This window comes from Bufo bufo, chromosome 5 (assembly GCF_905171765.1).
Source record: "Bufo bufo chromosome 5, aBufBuf1.1, whole genome shotgun sequence".
In the NCBI taxonomy this organism is placed as follows: Eukaryota; Metazoa; Chordata; class Amphibia; order Anura; family Bufonidae; genus Bufo; species Bufo bufo.
Genome location: NC_053393.1, coordinates 380538471 through 380562441, shown reverse-complemented (window position 1 = coordinate 380562441; position 23971 = coordinate 380538471). Strand labels below are relative to the sequence as shown.

The 23971-nt window shown below is 44.4% G+C and overlaps 1 protein-coding gene across 1 annotated transcript in view; it reads left to right on the top strand.

Annotated features, from left to right (window-relative positions):
* MAK (male germ cell associated kinase) overlaps nt 1-23971 on the top strand; it is a 65693-nt gene that overhangs the window by 25844 nt on the left and 15878 nt on the right. The window contains exons 5-8 of the mRNA XM_040433029.1: nt 13451-13533; nt 15241-15373; nt 16109-16280; nt 20393-20560. Of these exons, the coding sequence (XP_040288963.1) occupies nt 13451-13533; nt 15241-15373; nt 16109-16280; nt 20393-20560 (556 nt within the window). The remainder of the gene's footprint in view (nt 1-13450; nt 13534-15240; nt 15374-16108; nt 16281-20392; nt 20561-23971) is intronic.

Genomic DNA, 23971 nt, shown 5'->3' with positions numbered 1-23971 from the left:
CTCCCATACACAGCACACTTAATAGAATAGGCGATCCTGCTCCCCTGTCTCTCACTAGCACACCCTCATAAGCATAGACAGCATGGATGACCTTAGAGATAAGTATTGAGCAGTGTAGCTGTTAATACAACACGGGTGAGATAGAAAACGTCTCGTTGTATGTTTGACTGCCACTCTGTAGCTGTTTCCTCCTCCCCTTTCCCATCTTCATTAACTTCTATGGGCAGTAAGTAAACTGATCAGATTGTCCCTCAGTAGTGATTTTAGCCATGAATAATAGGTGCAGACTGTAATGCCTGTAGGTAGGGACAGACACGGACAGTCAGCCCTGATCTAGAACCCAGCCCACTTTCCCTACTTATTTGCAGTACAAGCCCTAGGTAGTGTCATCTTAATTCATACGATTTCCTTCTTCTTTGTGTGGTGCCAAATCAATTAGAAGTATAAGTAGGTGCATGCCATACAGCTTTCATAATGAGACCAGACAAACTAGGTGGTTTCATGGAAAAGCACTTCCTCATCCCCCCTGAGCAAGACCCCTCCTTTATTGGAAAATACATTCACATATATAGCAAACATGACATCACAAAAGGGGTGTTCCTTAAGAAGAGACTATTGGCTCCTTAACCTGATAGGAGTGGTTTCAGCAACTTCAACTCTGAGTTCATAGGTAGATTTGAACACTGCAATGTAATTCCCATTTTCCCCCTCCCTTATTGAGCTTCTCATACATATGGTTTGCGGCCATCTAGTGGACAAAAATGTGTACTACAGAATGTTCACACCATGTACACATAGAGAAACAAAGCCCATCTCTCACAGTAGCAAGACCGCAACTGGTTGACAGCCCCTGCGCGAGACAGACAAATACCAAGAGACAAAACAACACAAAAACAGGGTTGTATGTAAATAGGTCAGAACCAGACAGGCTATACAGTACCAAACGAGAGACAAAGAGTGGTCAGAAGACAAGCCAGGGTTAGAAGAATAATCAATCAAATAAGCAGAGGAACCAGGAACACAGCAAGTGAGTCAGGGACTATCACTGGCACTGGTGTATGGCCAGGAAGGGGTTTAAATAGGGCGCCGAGTTCCAGGGTCAGAACCTGATAGGTCATGACTCTCCATTAGTCAGAACACAGCACACAGGAATAGAACAGCGGAGCAATCAACCCACTGCTAATCTCCTCCAGCACATTCCCGCTGTGAGGAGAAACAGAGCATTGCATCCTGTAGCTAAGGATACCGTTGCGTTACCAGGGGGCGTGGCTTAGCAGCGCGTCTCTCCCGGTGCGTCCGCTCCGAACCCAGAGGTCGCGCTGCTAGAGCGTGGACAGGTGAGTTTGTGACACAGGCGGCAGAGGGAGGAGAAATGCTCCAGAAGTGGAGAAATGGGCATTTTTCTCTTACAAGATATATAAGAAAGTGTCTTATATTCGCTTGTACGATTGATTACATAGTAACATAAATTATGCAAAGTTTTCTGAACTTAGAAACTAGAACGGAAGCCAAACAATGGAAAGTTACGCTTCTCCGGTATAGCAGGCATTGTTGAAAAAAAAAAATTACAATTGAGACAGAGAGATTAAATAATCCAGACTTCAATCTGCTCGGCATTGGGGTTTTGATTATGGTATGTCCAAAATACAACGGGTAGACTTTAAAGGGATTTTCCGAGATTTTTATACTGATGACCTATCCTCAAAAGGGTTTTCCGACATTTTAATACTGATGACTAGGGATAAGCGAATCGACTTCGGATGAAACATCCAAAGTCGATTTGCATAATACTTCGTTTGAATACTGTACGGAGTGAGCGCTCTGTACAGTATTAGAATGTATTGGCTCCTATGAGCTGCTAGTTATTACTTCGCAAAGTCTCGCGAAACTTCGCATATTAACTTCATAAATCAATTTCTACTGTAAAATACCATTTCCCAATTCTGGTTCGGTTCCAAGTGTACCTTGGAACCGAACCCGAGTTCGGGAAATTTTTTTTTAAGAAGTTATTATGCGAAGTCTCGCGAGACTTCGTGAAGTAATAACTAGCAGCTCATAGGAGCCAATACATTCTAATACTGTACAGAGCAATCGCTCCGTACAGTATTCAAACTAAGTATTATGCGAATCGACTTTGGATGTTTCATCCGAAGTCGATTCGCACATCCCTAGCGTTGCTGCCTTCTCGAACAGCTGATTGCCTGGGGTCCCGGGTATCGGACCTCCCCACCGATCGGATACTGGTGACCTATCCTGAGGATAGGTCATCAGTATTAAAATGTCAGAAAACCCTTTTGATTTTAGGAATCAGTTATCACTGTGACAGAAAACAGCCTGCCGGATCCGTGCTACCGCTAGTGCAGCGTGCTGCTGGAAGTCCGCTCCGGCCACATTCACTTATGACATGCTGTAGTTTTATTCCGGCCGTCTCTCGGCATGTTTGCCCATTATAGTGAATGGGGACGGAGCAGACTTCTGGCGGCATGGTGAACTAGCGGTAGCACGGATCCGGCAGGCTGTTCCCCCACCGGAACAGCCTGCCAGAGAAGGCTGCCGCTAGTGTGAAAGTAGCCTAAGCATTATTATTTTTACATCCTCAGCCATAAAATGGAATATAAATCTCACTACTTGGATCCAGTAGCTAGAATTCTCATGTGTCAAAGACCCAGAGCCATTCTTCTGAAGATATATATAAAATTCTCACATTTTCATGTGAGAATTAGTGTTGAGTGAACTTGTGTTTCAAGTTCGGCGTACAAAGTTCAGGTTATCTAAGAATTCTGTTATGGATTCCGCTACTACAGACCATAAGTTATGGTCTGTGGTAGCGGAATCCATAACGGAATTCTTAGATAACCTGACCCTTGTACGCCGAACTTGAAGCACAAGTTTACTCATCCCTAGTGAGAATGCGTGCTGTCTGCATTTTTTGCCGCCCCATAGAAATGAATTGATCTGCAAAAATTGTGGATTGGATGCAAACCCAATATACTGTTGTGTGCATAAGGCCTTAGTGGAACACGGCCGTGTGCATGAGGCCTAAGTGATCTGATTGGAAGCTTTATACATGGTATCTATTTTCTTAAGACAAATATGATGATTTTCTGTAGATACAGTGAAACCTCTTTAAGAGGACCCCCCCCCACCCCCCCAAACTTGCATTGAAAATCCCCCTGAAGAGCAAAGGCAGTATGCATAATATATCTTCGAATTGAAAAGCTGTAAAAGGAAAGGGGATGTCTTCTGAAGAAGTGGTCACTGTAGAAGCAAATTATATATACTCAATACTTCCAGATAAAATGAACTATGAGGTATAGAAATGATTTATTCATTACAGTAAAGTAATAATACATAAGGCAAATAAAGCAAGGAATGACTAAAACATACATAGAAATGGATACAATGTATACCGTAGATTTATACAGATCAGTAAGACTACTTTCACATTTCCGGCATAGAATTCTGGGAATCAGCCGGACAGAAACAGTTGCGTGCAGCGCTGTTTGTCTGGCCGAATCCTGGCATATTTTCCGGGTAGCAGCCGGATCTCCGTCAGACCCCATTATAGTCAAGGGGGCCAACGGGCATTACGGTAACATCTGGAGAACTCTGTTGGAACAACCTGCCGGGGAGCCGTGCCACAAATGTGAAGCTAGCCTTATCCGATACGAGTCAGTATCCAATTTACAACATATTTGAAGCATTGCTTGAACTGTTGAATTTGTCTTTTCACAGAAATAAGTTGTTTCCTGAATCAGTCATCAGAAACATAATGTATCAGATATTACAGGGGCTAGCCTTTATCCATAAACACGGTAGGTTTTAAGGAGAGTGACACATGACCTTTGCAATGTCCTCTAGGTGCTAAATGTCTTATTTAGAGCTGCCACCCACCATCGGGGCAGCTGTTTGAGGGCTGTGCCAACCAATAAGTTGCCAGCATCAGTGACTGAAAGTAGGGCATCATGGGTAGGTGGCAAGTTCCCATCACCAGAGAAGGTATTTCCTCAATATACAACGACAAATGAATAAGTATCATTCATATCATAAATATAATTAAAATATGCTTAAAGGGATCGAGTCAGAAGATTTTATCTTACCAAAACCCTAGCACTGCTGGATGACTTTGGTGGAAACATAAATAAGTGGCTATCCATAGCAGTAGAATAGAAGAGAAATTCACTTTAAAGAGGAGCCGTCATCTCTCCAGACATGTCTGTTGTAGTGACTACTTGCATTCCCCATGTAATAACAATTCTGGAGCACCTATTCTTATGTCTACTAGAAGTTATGAATTAATAACTAGCAGTCTGCAGTAAGGGCACAGAGGGGAGGTAACAAGTTGGGGGTGTGTACCTGCACAGTCTAAAAATAGCAGCACTGATTGGATAGAGTGAGTCTGTGCAGGTACACACCCCCAACTGGTTACCTCCCCTCTGTACCCTTACTGCAGACTGCTAGCAGTTCATTCATAACTTCTAGTAGAAATAATACAGGAATGGCACAACATAGAGCCATAAGAATAGATGCTCCAGAATTGTTATTACAAGTAGCTATTAAAACAGGCATGTCAGGAGCTGTGACAGGTCCTCTTTAATTCTTCCAGTTCAGAGCTGGCAAGTGTCCACTGGGTATTGCCAAGCCAAGGAAGTGTCCTGGGTTATCATCAATAATCCCCTCCCCCAGTCCCTCTCATTTCAATTTGATGGGACCTGTGTTCCCAGCATTTCCTTCTTTCACTGAAATCCTATGTCTGGTCCTTGCATTCAGGAAACATCACATGTGCAGGATGTGCCATGGGGAATGACCCCTGTCACAGTAGATACTGTACATATGCTGGTTCCAGAATGTAATGCAGGCGCAGGATTTAAAGGGGTTGTCTCACTTCAGTAAGTGGCATTTATCATGTCGAAAAAGTTAATACAAGCCACTTAATAGTGTATTGTTATTATCCATATTGCCTCCTTTGCTGGCTGGATTCATTTTTCCATCACATTATACACCGCTCGTTTCCATGGTTACGATCACCCAGCAATCCATCAGCGGTAGCCGTGCTTGCACGCTATAGGAAAAAGTGCCGGGCCTGTGGGAACTTGCATAGGCTGGTGCTTTTTCCTATAGTGTGCAAGCACGACCACCGCTGATGGATTGCAGGGTGATGGTAACCATGGAAACGAGCAGTCTAAAATGTGCTGGAAAAACGAATAGAGCCAGCAAAGGAAACAATTTGGATAATAATTATACATTAGTAAGTGCGTTGTATTAACTTTTTCTACATAATAAATGCTATTTGCTGAAGAGAGACACCCCTTTAAGTTATGATGATGTAAGGGATCACCGGGTCCACCACTGAAGATAAGAGAGGAGGAGTTGGGGAACCAGGACTCTTCCCTGGCTTGGCTGTGCCCAGCGGACACTTGCCAGTACAGTATGAGACAGGATTAGAGCTATTCTACTGCCCTGAATGGATACATAGGTATGTTTTCACTTGTTTAACTCACCAACTCAGCTGTGTTAATGGTTGGGTGGGCTAAAATCTTCAAGACATTTAAGGGGGTTCTCTCAGAGTATGAAAAGTTATCTGAAACGACTGAGAACTAGACGTGCTGTTATTTCCTAAAGTAGAGCTCTTACTCTTCATGTTGAGCACTTCTAGGCTCTTACATCTAAGGGTCCATTCACACGTCCGCACTTTGGGTCCGGATCTGTTCCGCAATTATGCAGACAGGGTGTGGACCCATTCATTTTCAATGGGGACGGAAAAGATGCTGACAGCACACAGTGTGCTGTCCGCATGCGCATTTCCGGTCCGTGGCCCCGAGCTTCCGCGGCTCCGCAAAAAAATAGAATATGTCCTATTCTTGTCCGCAACTGCGGACAAGAATAGTCATTTCTATTAGGGTGCCGGCCCGGTGTTTTGCGGATCTGCAATTAGGGGATCAGCAAAACACTGCGGACGTGTGAATGTTCCCTAATGGTAAGTTTTCCATCCAAGAACAACATTTGGAGATTGAATTGTAACAGAATAATACATTAGTCTGGTGCTCATCTATTTCAAATAGTTTTATGTACTCCAAGAAAACCCCTTTAAATGCAAGGATACATAATGCGTGGCATTCAAATACCACTTGTCTTTCTATGTGTGTTTTAACAATACTTTTTTTGCATGCTCCAGCTTTCAAAGAGGATCACTGATACCATTTTGATGAAGGCCAAATATACACACAGTGGCTACTTTATTAGGTAGACTTGCTCAATAATGAAAATATCTGACCAGCCAATCACGGTTCAGCTCAATGTGTGTGTGTATGTGTGTATATATATATATAGTGGATATAAAGTCTACACACCCCTGTTAAAATGTCAGGGTTCTGTGCTGTAAAAAAAATGAGTCAAAGATAAATAATTTCAGAACTTTTCCACCTTTAATATGACCTATAAACTGTACCACTGTATTCACAAAAACAAACTGAAATCTTTTAGGTAGAGGGAAGAAAAATATAAAAATAAAATAATATGGTTGCATAAGTGTGCACACCTTTAAACTAATACTTTGTTGAAGCACCTTTTGATTTTATTACAGCACTCAGTCTTTTTGGGTATGAGTATATCAGCATGGCACATTTTGACTTGGCAAGATTTGCCCACTCTTTTTTGCAAAAACACTCCAAATCTGTCAGATTGCAAGGGCATCTCCTGTGCACAGCCCTCTTCAGATCACCTCGCAGATTTTCAATCGGATTCAGGTCTGTCTGGGCCATTCCAAAACTTTAATCTTCTTCTGGTGAAGCCATTCATTTGTTGATTTGGATGTATGCTTTGGGTCGTTGTCATGCTGAAAGATGAAGTTCCTCTTCATGTTTAGCTTTCTAGCAGAAGCCTGAAGGTTTTGTGCCAATATTGACTGGTATTTGGAACTGTTCATAATTCCCTCCAGCTTAACTAAGGCCCCAATTCCAGCTGAAGAAAAACAGCCCCAAAGCATGATGCTGCCACCACCATGCTTCACTGTGGGTATGGTGTTCTTTTGGTGATGTGCAGTGTTGTTTTTGCGCCAAACATATCTTTTGGAATTATGGCCAAAAAGTTCAACCTTGGTTTCATCAGACCATAACACCTTTTCCCACATGCTTTTGGGAGACTTCAGATGTGTTTTTGCAAAATGTAGCCTGGCTTGGATGTTTTCCTTCGTAAGAAAAGGCTTTCGTCTTGCCACTCTACCCCATAGCCCAGACATATGAAGAATACGGGAGATTGTTGTCACATGTACCACACAGCCAGTACTTGCCAGATATTCCTGCAGTTCCTTTAATGTCCCTGTAGGCCTCTTTGTAGCCTTCCAGACCAGTTTTCTTCTCGTCTTTTCATCAATTTTGGAGGGACGTCCAGTTCTTGGTAATGTCACTGTTGTGACATATTTTCTCCACTTGATGATGACTGTCTTCACTGTGTTCCATGGTATATCTAATGCCTTGGAAATTATTTTGTACCCTTCTCCTGACTGATACCTTTTAACAATGAGATCTCTCTGATGCTTTGGAAGCTCTCTGTGGACCATGGCTTTTGCTGTGGGATGCGACTAAGAAAATTTCAGGAAAGACCAACTAGAGCAGCTGAATTTTATTTGGGGTTAATCAGAGGCACTTTACATGATGGCAGGTGTATGCTGACTCCTATTTAGCATGATTTTGAATGTGATTGCTTAATTCTGAACACAGCTACATCCCCAGTTATAAGAGGGTGTGCACACTTATGCAACCACATTATTTTAGTTTTTTAGTTTTCTTCCCTCCACCTAAAAGATTTCAGTTTGTTTTTTAATTGAGTGGTACAGTTTATAGGTCACATTAAAGGTGGAAAAAGTTCTGAAATGATTTATCTTTGTCTCATTTTTTTTACAGCACAGAAACCTGACATTTTAACAGGGGTGTGTAGACTTTATATCCACTATATATATATATAGTATGTAAACCTTTAAAATTAACAGAATTTTTGAAGGTGAAATTAGAGCCAGGTGTTTTCAATCAATGGGATGACAATCAGGTGTGAGTGGGTGACCTGTTTTATTTAACCCTTTCACGCATTTGGACGTAACTGTACATTAATAATTTACTGCATTTGGATATACAGTCACGTAAAAGCTTCAACCTGTCACCGTATTGTCAGCCATGGTGACAGGGACAGGATCGTAACTGAAGATAAGTTAAAAAAATAAAAAAACTCCATTCTGCCCATCCACCACCCCAGTATTCCTCCACACATTCACCCACCCACCTCCGTGACACTGAGCTTGTCAGACAGGAGATAAGAGGAGAGCACAGCTGCCAGAGAGAAATCACAGCTGAGGAGCCCATGAAAAGGCTCAGGGCATAAAAGCTGTAAAAAGTCAAAAATAAAATAAAAAGTAAAAAAAACAAAAAAAAAAACTCTGCCCATCCCCACTAGTCCTCCATACATCCAGTGACCAACCTCTGTGAAGCTTATTGTGGAGATCAGAGGAGATCGCAGCTGCAGAGCCTGTGAAGAGGCTCTATGTGTGAGGGAAAAAAAGTCAAAAAATCAATACTGATCACCCACTGGGATCTCTGATATAAATCCTCTTATCTGCCCACACACCAACCACCCACCGAGTTCTGTGACGCCGCAATCTGACGTCAAAAGTCTGACGCTATTATGGCCAGAAGGCATTTTACAGCTGAGGAGGCATTCTCAATACTATGCTCTGATATGGACACCGCCAGTGAAGGTGAAGCACAGTTTCCGCTTTCATCTTTGTCCGAGTCAACCAACGCTGATTCCCCCCCCCCCCCCCCCCCCACCCCATCTGCGCCGTAGAGTTGTAGGTCCTGCTCTGCCTGAGCTGACATGGGTAGCAGCAGACAATTACAACCCCCAACTGTCTGATTTTAGTTCCACCCCAGGTCTTAAATTTGACACCACAGGATTCGAGGCCATCAATTTTTTTACCCCCCCCCCCCCCCCCCCGATCTATATATATAAAGAAGGACATATATATGTGTGTATGTATGTTCCGCAATCACTCAAAAACGCAACCATCGATTTCAACGAAACTTGGTATACACATCCCTTGCTACCTGGAAAGAAAACGTGTGGGGTCTCAGCTCTCTAGGACATACCGTTCCTGAGATATTCCCAAAAAATTACCTGCATTAGCCAATAGAAGCCTGCAAGTCTTTCTCTTCATATCCCAACTGCCATACACACGGTCACATGTCCCTTATCAGCCAATAGAAGCTCGCAGGCCTTTAATCTTCACATACACACAGTTTTACTCCAGGTTTCCATAACAACCCAGCCATTTTTCTTCACTGCTGTAGGTTAGCTTTAGGCTAGGGCTACACGACGACAATAAGTCGCACGACACATAGGGCACAACTACACTGCTACATGTGTCAACAATTTTTATACTGATAGTCTATAGTGTTGCACTGCGAAATCGATCTATCATTGTAAAAATTGTTAAGACAAAATGTCGCGCAACACATGTCGTCGTGTAGCCCTAGCATTAAAGGGGCGGACACTGTGGAGGTCACTGTTAAGGGGGCAGGGGCCACTATTAAAGGGGTAACTGCTGTGGAGGTCACTGTTAAGGCAGCAGGGTACTGTGAGGTCACTGTTAAGGGAGCGGGGTACTGTGGAGGTCACTGTCAAGGGTCTGGGGTGCTGTGAAACTCACTGTTAAAGGGGCAGGCTGCTGTGAAGGTCAAAGAAAGGGGATGGGCTGCTGTGGAAGTCCCATTTTAAAGTGGCGGAGCACTGTGGGGGGGGTCAGTGTTAAGGGGTGGGGGACTGTTAAAGGGGCAGGGTGCTGTAGAGGTCACTGTTATGGGGGATACTGGTAATATCTTTTAACGACACACACAAACATTAAATGAAATAGATGAAATATACCCATGCGAAGCCGGGTCCTTCTGCTAGTTCCCTAAAAATGTAATGGTAAAGCAGATGAACATTTATGCTGCTCAGTTCATTGGCCAGAATCCCAGCTCTTTCTATGCCAAAGGCCAACATTGGACCCCCACAAATGCACCAGAACTACAGAATTTTTGGGGCATATTTCTTAGTTTTGGCATCATAAAAAAGGCAAGTATTCGCAGTTATTGGTCCCCAGATATATTTTATAGCACCCCCCTCTACCGCACACTTATGAGCCGAACACCTTATGAGGCTATCCTCAAATTCCTTTACTTCACTGATAATATTCTCTGTCCACAACCCGAAGACCCAAATTTTGATTGACTATAAAATAAGGCCACTAATAATCATTATTCTAGTACCTTTTCCCAATTTTATATGCCTGAGCAAAATATTGTTGTAGATGAATCCCTTGTTCATTTTAAGGGGAGGATCAAATTTAGGCAATATCTCCCAAATAAAAGGGCCCGTTATGGTATTAATGTCTATAAGATCTGTGAGAGTGCCACCGAGTATACCTACCGTTTCCGAATCTATGAGGGGAAGGACACTAAACTTGACCCCCCAGAATGCCCCCCATCGCTAGGCGTTAGTGGCAAGATCCTATCGGATCTTGCACATCCTCTACTAGACAAAGGGTATCACTTATATATAGATAACTTTTATAATAGTGTCCCTTTGCTGAAAGCCCTTTTGTCTAGAGCCACTGCAGCCTGTGGCACAATTCGTACGAATCAGAGGGGCCTCTGCAAAACTTTCCTGGGACTATCAATTAGCGTGGGAGAGAGCAGGGCTGTCTGCAGCTAAAATCTGCTGCTTGTGAAAAAGTATAGTACAAGAAGTTGGCTGTCCATCTGACCCAAGTTGCTCTGTACAATGCATTTGTGCTCTACAGATATGCTGGCAATACGGATACCTTCATGCAATTTCAGGAAAAAGTTATCAAATCCCTGATGTTTACTGACAGAAAGTAGGTCACAGTGCATCTGGCAGTGATGTCTGCAGGATAAATTCTGATCTTCACAACACACATTTGTGGAAGTGTATCATGACACGGACAAATTAGATTTCTAAGGACCTCAGAAGAAGAATTGTTGATGCTCATGAGGCTGGAAAAGGTTACAAAGACATCTCTAATCCTCAGGCTACATGCACACGACCGTTGTGTGTTTTGCGGTCCGCAAATTGCGGATCCGCAAAACACGGATGGCATCCATGTGCTTTCCGCAATTTGCGGAACGGCACGGACAGCCATTAATATAACTGCCTATTCTTGTCCGCAAAACGGACAAGAATAGGACAGGTTATATTTTTTTTGCAGACCACGGAACAGAGCAACGGATCCGGACCGCACACTTTTGCGGCCCAGTTGAAGTGAATGGGTCCGCATCCAATCCACAAAAACTGCAGCTCGGATGCGGACCAAAACAACGTTCGTGTGCATGAGAACTTAGTCAGACAGATTGTGTACAAATGGAGGAAATTCAAGACCATTATTACCCACCCTAGGAGTGGTCAACCAACAAAGCGCAATCCACGAGGTCACAAAAGAAGCCAAAGTAACCTCTAAGCAACTAAAGGCCTTTCTCACATTAGCTAATGTTAATGTTCACGAGGCGACCATCAAGAAGACACTGTACAACAATGGTGTGCATGGCAGGATTGCATAAAAGAACATAGCTTCCAATCTGCAGTTTGCTAAAGATCACCTGGACAAACCAGAAGGCTACTGGAACAATGTTATGTGGATAGATGACAGCAAAATAGAACTTTTTGGTTTAAATGAGAAGTGTTCTGTTTGGAGAAAGGAAAATACTGCATTCCAGCATAAAAACCTCATCTCATCTGTGAAACACGGTGGTGGTAGTGTTACACTGCCGTTCCAGGTCCATCGCTGCTCTGCTTCTTCTATTAGGAACATTACTAAATGAACCCTACTACTCCAATTTCTCACCCCTCAATCAGTATTTTGTTGAAGCAGGCACTCCTCTCCTTGCTGTGTGCAGATGTACAGCTGCTTCTAATGGCTAATCAGCTTTCTGCTATAAGACTGTGGTGCTGACCTAATTTCCTTAATTTCCTTGCCAGAGTAATTAGGTTTCTAGCTTGCTAATTTGTGCTAAGGCATTTGTTTTCTATTGTCTGCTATGTATTGACCTCTGCCTGCTTACCGGTGTGACCCTCTGCTGCCATCCCTGACTTGTATCACAAATTTGCATGAACTCAGCCTGCCGTGACACCGGCCTGTTACTGACTAGGTGTTTGCCTGTTCCTTTGGAGCCTTACACCGGTGTCTCTGACCCCGTGGGTTAGCTGTCAATCATACCATGGCTACTCCAGAAGGTAGCGATCTGTTAAATCCCTGCAGCGAAGTCCAGATCCCTGTATAGGGGTTAAAGGGTAAATACCAGGGAGTCACCATTAGAACTCCTTAGGTTTAAGTCCAAAGTCAAACAGGTTGGTTGACACAGTGGTTTTACACCCACTGCGGTAACAAGTAGTATCATGGTTTGGGCCTGTTTTGCTGTATTTGGGCCAGAATAGCCATCATTGATGGATCAGTTGATGAATTCTGAATTAAACCAGCAAATTCTAAAGGAAAATGTCAGGACATGTGTCTATGAGCTGAATCTCAAGAGAACATTGGTTTTGCAGCAAGACAACGACTGTAAGCATACAAGTCGTTCTACCAAAGAATGGTTAAAGAAGAATACATTCTTGAATAGCCAAGTTAAAGTCCAGTCTTTAATCCTATAGAAATGTCCTGAAGCGAGCAGTTCATGGGAAGAAACCAACCAACATAACAGACTAGAAGCTGTTTTGTATGGAGGAATGGGCTAAAATGTACAGTTACTGCCTCACAAGGGGTTCACACCAGATACGGAAAGCAAAGGCTCACATACTTTTCCCACTACAAGTTCAGTGTACTCCCGTGGCCTGCTCAGTCTTCTGGTGGCAGAGACCTATGGGATGAGAGATTCATAGAAAGAATGTTGACATGGATCAGAACCAATATATAGTATGTATCTAGCAAACCACAATGCTATTGAGCTCATACCCAGTATGAAGGGTGTATGTAATGAAATTGCCACTGAGTGTATATCATAGATCACCAGACTCACATTTAAGGGTTTGTCCTAAGACTGCAACTTATCCCCTAAGTAATAAGTGATGAGTGCTGGGGGTCCCGAGTACAGTGCTTGGCAAACTCCAACAGTCCCATATGGTTTGAAAGGAGTGTCAAAGCACATGTTTGACCTCTACTCCATTCAAACAGGGAAATAGGACTCCCGTTTTTGTGATCTTTGGGGTCCTGTTGATCAGACACTTATCAGATTTACTGTGGATGAGTTTCAATCATAGTTCAACCCCTATAATCAGATGAACCAAATCTATGTCTATGATCTGGTGACAGAACTTGGAAATGGTATAAGTGACCTTGAAGTAGATTCTCTTTTCTTTACATTTCTGTTCCTTCTGTTTTCTTTGCTTTCCTACTTCTGCGTCCTGACAGAGAGAATAAGATGTTCACTGAGAATGAAATAAGGAACATTATGTTTCAGGTGCTCTCTGGTTTAGCCTTTATACACAAGCATGGTAAGCTTTTCATTTGCATCCCGCATCTATTGTAATTTAGTTGCAAAACGATGATAATGGTTTTTTACATAAACCATTATAAGCTGTACTACTGGCCAGTCCTGCAGTACGCTACCCACCCACCTCCTCGTGTTATCCCCTTCCCCATCTGTGTAACAAATTTTATAACGTCCGCTAACGTCTCTTTTTTTAAACAGTTTGTCCAGCGGGATTTCATTTTTTTATATATGGGACAGAACAAGTAAAAATAAAATCATTACTCATCTCATGGATCCCCTCATTGGATTAGCAGGCATCTCCAGACACTTCCTATGCACACGAACGTATTTTCTTTCTGTGTCTGTTCCGTGTTTTTTTGTTTGTTTTTTGCGGACCGTATGCAGAACCATTCATTTCAATGTGTCCTCCAAAAAACGGAAGGTACTCCGTATGCATTCTGTTTCCGCATGTCCGTTCCGCCAAAAAATAGAACATGTCCTATTATTGTCCGCATTACGGACAAGGATAGTATTGTTCTATTAGAGTCCAGCTGTTCTGTTCTGCAAAATACGGAATGCGCATGGACATCATCCGTATTTTTTGCGGATCGTAAAATACATTCGGTCGTGTGCATGAGCCCTAAAGCTGGGACTAGGAAGTGAAGAGCAGCCAGGACAGGTTGGAACCACAGCGGTGGGGACATTAGTGAGGTCCGTTTTTTATCCCATATATAAAAAAAAATTATGTGACAACCCCTGTAATCTCTCAAATAGTTCTCAAACATTATTACATGCTAGTTTCTAATGTTAGGGGCCACAGCTGCATGGAGGGGGCTTACGTAGTGTACAGCCCTTTTTCCATACAAGCGACTGTATATAGGTCAGATAGATCCCATATCCAGTCCTGCTTGTAAGGACCGATGTATTGCCACATGTAGAGCTCTGTAAGCAGCACTAAGTATATTTAGTGTCGTCATGTTGTAATCTTCTAGTGCAGTATCCTGTACTTTCCCCTGATATTTCGCTTTTACCACTTCTTCTTAGGGCTCATGCCCACGACCGCTGCCCCGCCGTGACTGTATTGCGGCCCGCATACGGCAGGTCCGCAATACACGGGGCACCAGCTGTGTACGTTCCACATCACGGATGCTGACCCATTCACTTGAATGGGTCCTCAAATCTGGAGATGGAGTGCGGAACGGAACCACGGAACAGAAGCACTATGGAGTGCTTCCGTGGGGTTCCGTCTGTAAAAAAGTAGTGCGTTGGATGCGGCTGCCCCACGGTCGTGCCCGTGCACAGGCACTGAGCACTTACGCTCGTGGGCATGAGCCCTTATCCTTATTTTCCCCTGAGTAGCTTTAGGGCAAATGCACACGATCAGGATTTGTGTGCGGGAAAATCCGCACTGAAATCTGTGCAGACAATCCGCATCAATTGGTGTGGATTTAATGCAGATTTTACTCTCCCCATTGACGTGAATGAAGAAAATCCACATCAAATGCGGTCAGGAAAAATAAAATAAATTGACATCCTGCAGATTGTAAAGTCCACGCGGAAAAAAATCTGCATCATGTACATGAGAATTTCAAATTCTCATAGAATGCAACGTACATGACCTATCGCTGTCATATATATATATATATATATATATATATATATATCTTATTGGCTATTGTTTCAAGGAGTAAAATTAAGCACTGACACCTTTCTCCTAAACTTAAATTAGGGTTTTTTCATCGTGATATGAAGCCAGAAAATCTTCTATGTATGGGTCCTGAGCTGATAAAAATTGCTGATTTTGGATTAGTTCGGGAGCTGCGATCTCAACCCCCTTATACAGATTACGTGTCTACCCGATGGTACGTTAAAGACTCTACTGTTAATATATGGAGAGACGTCTGTTTAGCTGTGTTACCTCTTGTGTCATCAGAAAACGTCATATTCTTCAAATCAAGTTTTTATGTTAAACACATTCTCGTCAGATCGCAGAAAATGTTAAACACATTTTTAAAGAGTTTTCGGTGAGGTTACGTTATATTTAATTTTCAATGTCATCTGTATTTAAAAAAAAAAAACATTAAATCATGCCGTTTTCACAGTGGCCACTAGGCCTATTGGTGCCACTTCTTGGTCTCAACAGATCACTTTACTGCAGTTATCTGCTTATCTTTACAGGTAGAATGATAGATATCCCCTCTATATAGATAGCCCAGGATCCACCATTCCCAGTAGGTGATATCACAGCTTTTCTACTCCCTCTTCTAGGCATGCTCTGTGACCAGTGCAAACTCTGCCATGGTAGTCAGTGGGCTCCCCTGTCCTGTCCATTTTTTCTACGGCCCATGGTGGCTGCTGTAAAGCATATCTCTAAAATGCTGTTAACCGCAGCTCAGGCATGATGGCCGCCCCTGTAATGATATTCAGTAAGAAAAATTTTAAAAGCATATTCGAAAAAAATGGATGTGTTACTATTTGGTTCTATATATATCGGTGGCACATTCCCTTTAAGAGCTCAAGCACGTGTCAGACTACAGAGCTGTAGGCCGCAATGTGTATCTCCGTCCAGCTCATTTCATAGATTTGGTTTCTTACAGGTACAGAGCTCCTGAGGTGTTGCTGAGGTCTCTGGTGTACAGCTCTCCAATAGACATTTGGGCAGTTGGCAGCATCATGGCTGAGCTGTATACGCTTAGACCACTTTTCCCAGGAACAAGTGAGGTTGATGAGATCTTCAAAATTTGCCAGGTTCTAGGTACACCAAAGAAGGTAAGTTGGCCTCTGTTATTTACTGAATATAAAGGTGCATTCACACAACTGTGAGGCCCCTTGCAGACGAGCGTGAGCGGAATAGGTCCGGATGCGTTCAGTGAAAAATGTTCAGTTTTGGCCTCATGCACACGACTGTTGTTGTGTTCCGTGTCCGTTGTTCAGTTTTCCGTGATTTTCTGCGGACCCATTGACTTTCAATGGGTCCGTTGAAAACTCGGCTAATGCACCGTTTGTCATCCGCGTCCGTGATCCGTGTTTCCAGTCCGTCAAAAAAATAGGACCTGTCCTATTTTTTCTACGGACAACGGTTTGCAGACCCATTCAAGTCAATGGGTCCGTGAAAAAACATGGAGGCACACAAGATTGTCATCCGCGCCCGCGTCCGTTTTTTCTCCTATCATTTGCATGGCAAACTTGACTTAGACTTTTTTTTGCTTTCCTTCATGTCTGGTGATCCTCCAAAAATAAAGGAAGACACACGGAAACAAAAACGGATCACGGAACAACGGAACCCCATTTTGCGGAACGGAACACAACAACGGTCGTGTGCATGAGGCCTTTGTCTGCGATCGCGTTCAGTTGTTCAGTTTTTATCGTGTGGGTGCAATGCAATTTAATGCATTTTGCACGCGCGTGATAAAAAACTGAAGGTATACAAACAACATCTCTTGGCAACCATCCGTGAAAAACGCATCGCACCCGCACTTGCTTGCGGATGCGATTTTTAACGCAGCCACATTCACTTCTATGGGGCCAGAATATAGAACATGCTGCGATTTTCACGTAACGCACAAGTGATTCTTGAAAACCAACGCTCATGTACACAGACCCATTGAAATTAATCACGCATTGCACCCGCGCGGAATACTCGCTCGTGTAAAAAGGGACCTAAGTGTTTTGCGGTCCTTAGATCGGCAAAACACGCATACCTGCCGTGTGCACGCCGCATCACAGTGCAGACCCATTGACTTCAATGGGTCCGCGGTCCGCATGTTGAAGCAAAGTATTGGACCTGTCCTATCTTTTGCAACGCTGCCGCATGGATGCGGAAACACACTGAAAGGCTATTTTGTGCTTCTGCTTCGCCACAGCATGCGGCCCATGGACCCATTAAAGTCCGTGGGTCCGCACCATGTTGCGGCATGCCCCCGGGCCGGTATCCATGTTTTACGGATCCACAGTTTGCGAACTCCAAAACACTTATGGTCATGTGTATGCACCCTAACAATGAGACATGAACTCAAAATTTTTAGAACATTTTTTTGAGCCAAGCACAGGAGTACGTACGCAAAGCAGTAGTCTTTCATTTAAACTTTTTCCTTCTTTTTGGATCCTCTGGCTTCATTAGATCTCAATCACTTGCCCATAGTCAGGATTCATATTAGTTCCGTGGTAATAGGTTTTGAATAGGAAGCTAAAGAAGCTATTCAGGCGGCTGTATTTTATATGCCCATATTAGGCCTCCTGCACACAAACGTATGTGTTCCATTCCGTGCATTCGGTCCCCAATGCACGGAGAACGTTCGTGCGGCCTCCGGGACGGATCCAGACCCATTCAACTTGAATGGGTCCGTGATTCGTCCGTTCCGCATTTACGGATTTGCGGACCCATTCAAGTGATGCGGAATGCACACGGAACGGTGTCCGTTTATTGCAGACCCGCATATGCGGTCCGCACTAAGGAAACGGAACACATATGTTCGTGTGCAGTGTGCAGGAGGACTTAGGCTAAGTTCACACTTCAGTTATTTGGTCAGTTATTTCTATCAGTTAGTGCTCATGCGCAAAAAGGTATTTTCTTTCCATGTCCGTTTTTTTGCGGATCATATGCGGAACCATTCATTTCAACGGGTCCGGGGAAAAAAAATGAAGTTAGTCTGTGTGCATTCCATTTCCATATGTCTGTTCTGCAAAAAAATAGAACATGTCCTATTATTGTCCGCATTACGGACAAGGATAGGACTGCTCTATTAGGAGCCAGCTGTTCCGTTCCGTTTTTTGCAAAATACATACAGTTGTGTGCATGAGGCCTTCTCGTGTGAAAATAACTGAAGTGTGAATTGGGCCTTAATACACTGCTCAAAAAAATAAAGGGAACACTTAAACACAATGTAACTCCAAGTCAATCACACTTCTGTGAAATCAAACTGTCCACTTAGGAAGCAACACTGAGTGACAATCAATTTCACATGCTGTTGTGCAAATGGGATAGACAACAGGTGGAAATTATAGGCAATTAGCAAGACACCCCCAATAAAGGAGTGGTTCTGCAGGTGGTGACAACATACCACTTCTCAGTTCCTATGCTTCCTGGCTGATGTTTTGGTCACTTTTGAATGCTGGTGGTGCTTTCACTCTAGTGGTAGCATGAGACGGAGTCTACAACCCACACAAGTGGCTCAGGTAGTGCAGCTTATCCAGGATGGCACATCAATGCGAGCTGTGGCAAGAAGGTTTGCTGTGTCTGTCAGCGTAGTGTCCAGAGCATGGAGGCGCTACCGGGAGACAGGCCAGTACATCAGGAGACGTGGAGGAGGCCGTAGGAGGGCAACAACCCAGCAGCAGGACCGCTACCTCCGCCTTTGTGCAAGAAGGAACAGGAGGAGCACTGCCAGAGCCCTACAAAATGACCTCCAGCAGGCCACAAATGTGCATGTGTCTGCTCAAACGGTCAGAAACAGACTCCATGAGGGTGATATGAGGGCCCGACGTCCACAGGTGGGGGTTGTGCTTACAGCCCAACACCGTGCAGGACGTTTGGCATTTGCCAGAGAACACCAAGATTGGCAAATTCGCCACTGGCGCCCTGTGCTCTTCACAGATGAAAGCAGGTTCACACTGAGCACATGTGACAGACGTGACAGAGTCTTGAGACGCCGTGGAGAACGTTCTGCTGCCTGCAACATCCTCTAGCATGACCGGTTTGGCATTGGGTCAGTAATGGTGTGGGGTGGCATTTCTTTGGAGGGCCGCACAGCCCTACATGTGCTCGCCAGAGGTAGCCTGACTGCCATTAGGTACCGAGATGAGATCCTCAGATCCCTTGTGAGACCGTATGGTGCGGTTGGCCCTGGGTTCCTCCTAATGCAAGACAATGCTAGACCTCATGTGGCTGGAGTGTGTCAGCAGTTCCTGCAAGACGAAGGCATTGATGCTATGGACTGGCCTGTCCATTCCCCAGACCTGAATCCAATTGAGCACATCTGGGACATCATGTCTCGCTCTATCCACCAACGTCACGTTGCACCACAGACTGTCCAGGAGTTGGCAGATGCTTTAGTCCAGGTTTGGGAGGAGATCCCTCAGGAGACCGTCCGCCACCTCATCAGGAGCATGCACAGGCGTTGTAGGGAGGTCATACAGGCACGTGGAGGCCACACACACTACTGAGCCTCATTTTGACTTGTTTTAAGGACATTACATCAAAGTTGGATCGGCCTGTAGTGTGTTTTTCCACTTTAATTTTGAGGGTGACTCCAAATCCAGACCTCCCATGGGTTGAAAAATTTGATTTCCATTTTTTTTATTTTTGTGTGATTTTGTTGTTAGCACATTCAACTATGTAAAGAACAAAGTATTTCAGAAGAATATTTAATTAATTCAGATCTAGGATGTGTTATTTTTGTGTTCCCTTTATTTTTTTGAGCAGTGTATATGTTCAGTTAAATGCAGCAGCCTTGGGACAGGGACCTCCCGTTCTTGACTTAAGCGAGGATCCCACATGGCACATCCTGTGTGTGAGACAGGGATACCGCTTAGGGCTCATGAACACAAACGTATTTTTGGTCCGCATCTGATCTGCATTTTTTTTTTATTCAGATTGTGGACCCGATCAATTCAATGGGGCCACAAAAGATGCGGACAGCACGCCGTATGTCCATTCCGCGGCCCTGCAAAACAATAGAACGTGTCCTGTTCATGTCCGTTTTAGGATATGACAGTTCTACAGAGGGCAGGACCTTCTGTTACGCAAAATGCGGAACACACACAGCCGAAATCTGTGTTTTGTGGACCGCAAAAACGGCAATGGACGCGTGCATGAGCCCTTACGGAAATATAAAAGCTATAAATGACCACGTATGATGTAGCCTTTTTTTTTTACTCCTTAGAATGACTGGTCTGAAGGTTATCAGCTTGCAGCTGCCATGAATTTCCGCATCCCTCAGTGTGTACCTATAAACTTGAAAACTCTGATCCCAAATGCTAGCGAAGAGGCGTTAACTCTGATGAGAGACATGCTGCAATGGGACCCCAAGAAACGGCCCACGGCCAGTCAGGTATGTGGCTTCTACTTTGTGTTTCACATTCTGGACATTCGTTTATAGTTGTGGCATATTCTACTTTATGTCATATGTCACTTTTAGGGATGAGCGAATAGACTTCGGATGAAGTCGATTTATATACTGTAAAACGTTGTTAGAATACTGTACGGAGCGGGCACTTCGTACAGTATTAGAATGTATTGGCTCCGATGAGCCAAAGTTATTACTTCGCAAAATGTTGCGAGACCTCGGGTAATAACTTCATCAATTAATTTCTACTGTTAAAAACCGTTTTCCGAACTCTGGTTCGGTTCCAAGTGGTACCGATTCGCCCATCCCTAGTCACTTTATATACTGTATGTTACATCGTGAACTGAAGAATTTCATGGCAAGTCTCGTTGGCATGTCATATTTGATATTTTTTCAGAGTGAGCAAATGTGGATATTGTGATTCCCATATTGTTAGAATGGTTGGTATTTAGGGTGCCTTAACATGAAACTCATTAGTTTTTGCCTTTTTTGGCATTCAACTGCTCTGAAAACCATCTGAATGCATCTTTAGGAGTAGCCCATGATTAATGTAAAAAAGGACAATCAGATATCATATAGTACATGACAATCTCATGAGATCTCCCTGGTCATTACTTCAATTGCTCTACTAGATTTATTTCAAGCTGGTGGATCAGGGGGTGTGTCCTGTCTGCTGCAGTTCAGGATGTGTGTCCTGCCTGCTGCAGTTCAGGGTGTGTGTCCTGCCTGCTGCAGTTCAGGGTGTGTGTCCTGCCTGCTGCAGTTCAGGGTGTGTGTCCTGCCTGCTGCAGTTCAGGGTGTGTGTCCTGCCTGCTGCAGTTCAGGGTGTGTGTCCTGCCTGCTGCAGTTCAGGGTGTGTGTCCTGCCTGCTGCAGTTCAGGGTGTGTGTCCTGCCTGCTGCAGTTCAGGGTGTGTGTCCTGCCTGCTGCAGTTCAGGGTGTGTGTCCTGCCTGCTGCAGTTCAGGGTGTGTGTCCTGCCTGCTGCAGTTCAGGGTGTGTGTCCTGCCTGCTGCAGTTCAGGGTGTGTGTCCTGCCTGCTGCAGTTCAGGGTGTGTGTCCTGCCTGCTGCAGTTCAGGGTGTGTGTCCTGCCTGCTGCAGTTCAGGGTGTGTGTCCTGCCTGCTGCAGTTTAGGGTGTGTGTCCTGCCTGCTGCAGTTCAGGGTGTGTGTCCTGCCTGCTGCAGTTCAGGGTGTGTGTCCTGCCTGCTGCAGTTCAGGGTGTGTGTCCTGCCTGCTGCAGTTCAGGGTGTGTGTCCTGCCTGCTGCAGTTCAGGGTGTGTGTCCTGCCTGCTGCAGTTCAGGGTGTGTGTCCTGCCTGCTGCAGTTCAGGGTGTGTGTCCTGTCTGCACCAGTTCAGGGTGTGTGTCCTGTCTGCACCAGTTCAGGGGGTGTGTCCTGTCTGCACCAGTTCAGGGGGTGTGTCCTGTCTGCACCAGTTCAGGGGGTGTGTCCTGTCTGCACCAGTTCAGGGGGTGTGTCCTGTCTGCTGCAGCTGGTGGCAGTTGAAGAATGGAACTGAGCATGTGGCGCTATACGCAACAGGTGACGCTATACAGATAAAGTCCATTGAATAAATCAGTGGCTATACTAAACTCTTAATTACATGCCATTACAAAAGTCTTCAGATCCAGGTGGTGGTTTGAAAACGGTAGAATATTTTTTGTGGTACAACCTCTTTAATATGATGCTAGTTTTCAAGCTCCATACATTGCACTAGTTTTCTGTTTAATTAAGGGTTTTTCAGCCCAAAAAGGTATTGTTAAAACTGCTGGGTGCTGTTCAGAATTATTATTATTTTTTTAAGTGACACTTACCTCACTAATTCCCTGCCGTTTCCATACTGTGTCGCTTCCATACTGCATTCCAGGGGCGGATTGGGAACTTAAGTGGCCCTGGAAAAAAAATCTAAAAGTGGCCCCATGTTGTAGGTGGGTCCAAATTAACAAGACGGGACAAGAAAAGTAGGCGTAGGCAGGGCCTGCAGTACCGTAGTGCAGCACAGAATACCACCCCAGAAGAACCAAATACCACAGGGCTGCACAAAATACTGCCACCCCAACCACAGTATTCAACTGTGGCCGTTGAGCATCAGATCATTATGTAACTGGCCTGCGGCCATCAAAGGGCTTGAGTGGCCCCCTGGGCATCGGCCCACCGGGCAATTTCCCTGTAGGGTCTATGACCAATCCGCCCCTGCTGCATTCACATGATCAGGTGTTGGGACATCATCCCTGGACCATGAAGCAGAGAGCAGTGGGTTGGGATCGGTGAGGTAAGTATTGTTTTTTTTTCCAGTTTTTGGCAACAGTTTCAAACATAATTTCTTGGCCAGCAAACCCCTCAGTGTTCCAGATGGCGACCAAAATGGTAGCCAACGCGACTTAGAATTGCAAAATGGCGACAAGACTTTTATAGGACTGGGGTTTTATAGGACTGGGTCCCCATGAGGTCACAGGGAGAAGCCAGAGATCGGTAAACCCTGTTAGAACATGTATAAGCACTGGCTGTGCTGGTTTCACACCGCAGTATGTCGGTGGGACATTGAAGGTTGACATTGACAGGCTGAATGTCCTTTTTCCAGGCACAGGTACACAGTGAGCATCACTAGAATATGGGCCATCTCTCCTCCCTTTGGGTGAAAACAAGAAAGGTTTTCATTCACTGACAGGCAAGCAGAGGTGTTGAGAATAAAGATTAAGGCCCCTTTCACACGGGCGAGTATTCCGCGCGGATGCAATGCGTGAGTTGAACGCATTGCACCCGCACTGCATCCGGACCCATTCATTTCTATGGGGCTGTTCACATCAGCGGTGATTTTCACGCATCACTTGTGCGTTGCGTGAAAATCGCAGCATGCTCTATATTGTGCGTTTATCACGCAACGCAGGCCCCATAGAAGTGAATGGGGCTGCGTGAAAATCGCAAGCATCCGCAATCAAGTGCGGATGCAGTGCGATTTTCACGCACGGTTGCTAGGAGACTATCGGGATGGAAACCCGATCATTATTATTTTCCCTTATAACATGGTTATAAGGGAAAATAATAGCATTCTAAATACAGAATGCTAAGTAAAATAGGGCTGGAGGGGTTAAAAAAAAAATAAAAAAACTCACCTTTATCCACTTGTTCGCGCAGCCGGCATCTCTTCTGTCTTCATCTGTGAGCAATAGGACCTTTGATGATCCATCACCATGAAGACAGAAGAGATGCCGGCTGCGCGAACAAGTGGATTAAGGTGAGTTTTTTTATTTTTAACCCCTCCAGCCCTATTTTACTTAGCATTCTGTATTCAGAATATTATTATTTTCCCTTATAACCATGTTAACATCTACACAACCTTGAACTCAAACCTGAACTTCTGTGAAGAAGTTCGGGTCTGGGTACCACATTCAGTTTT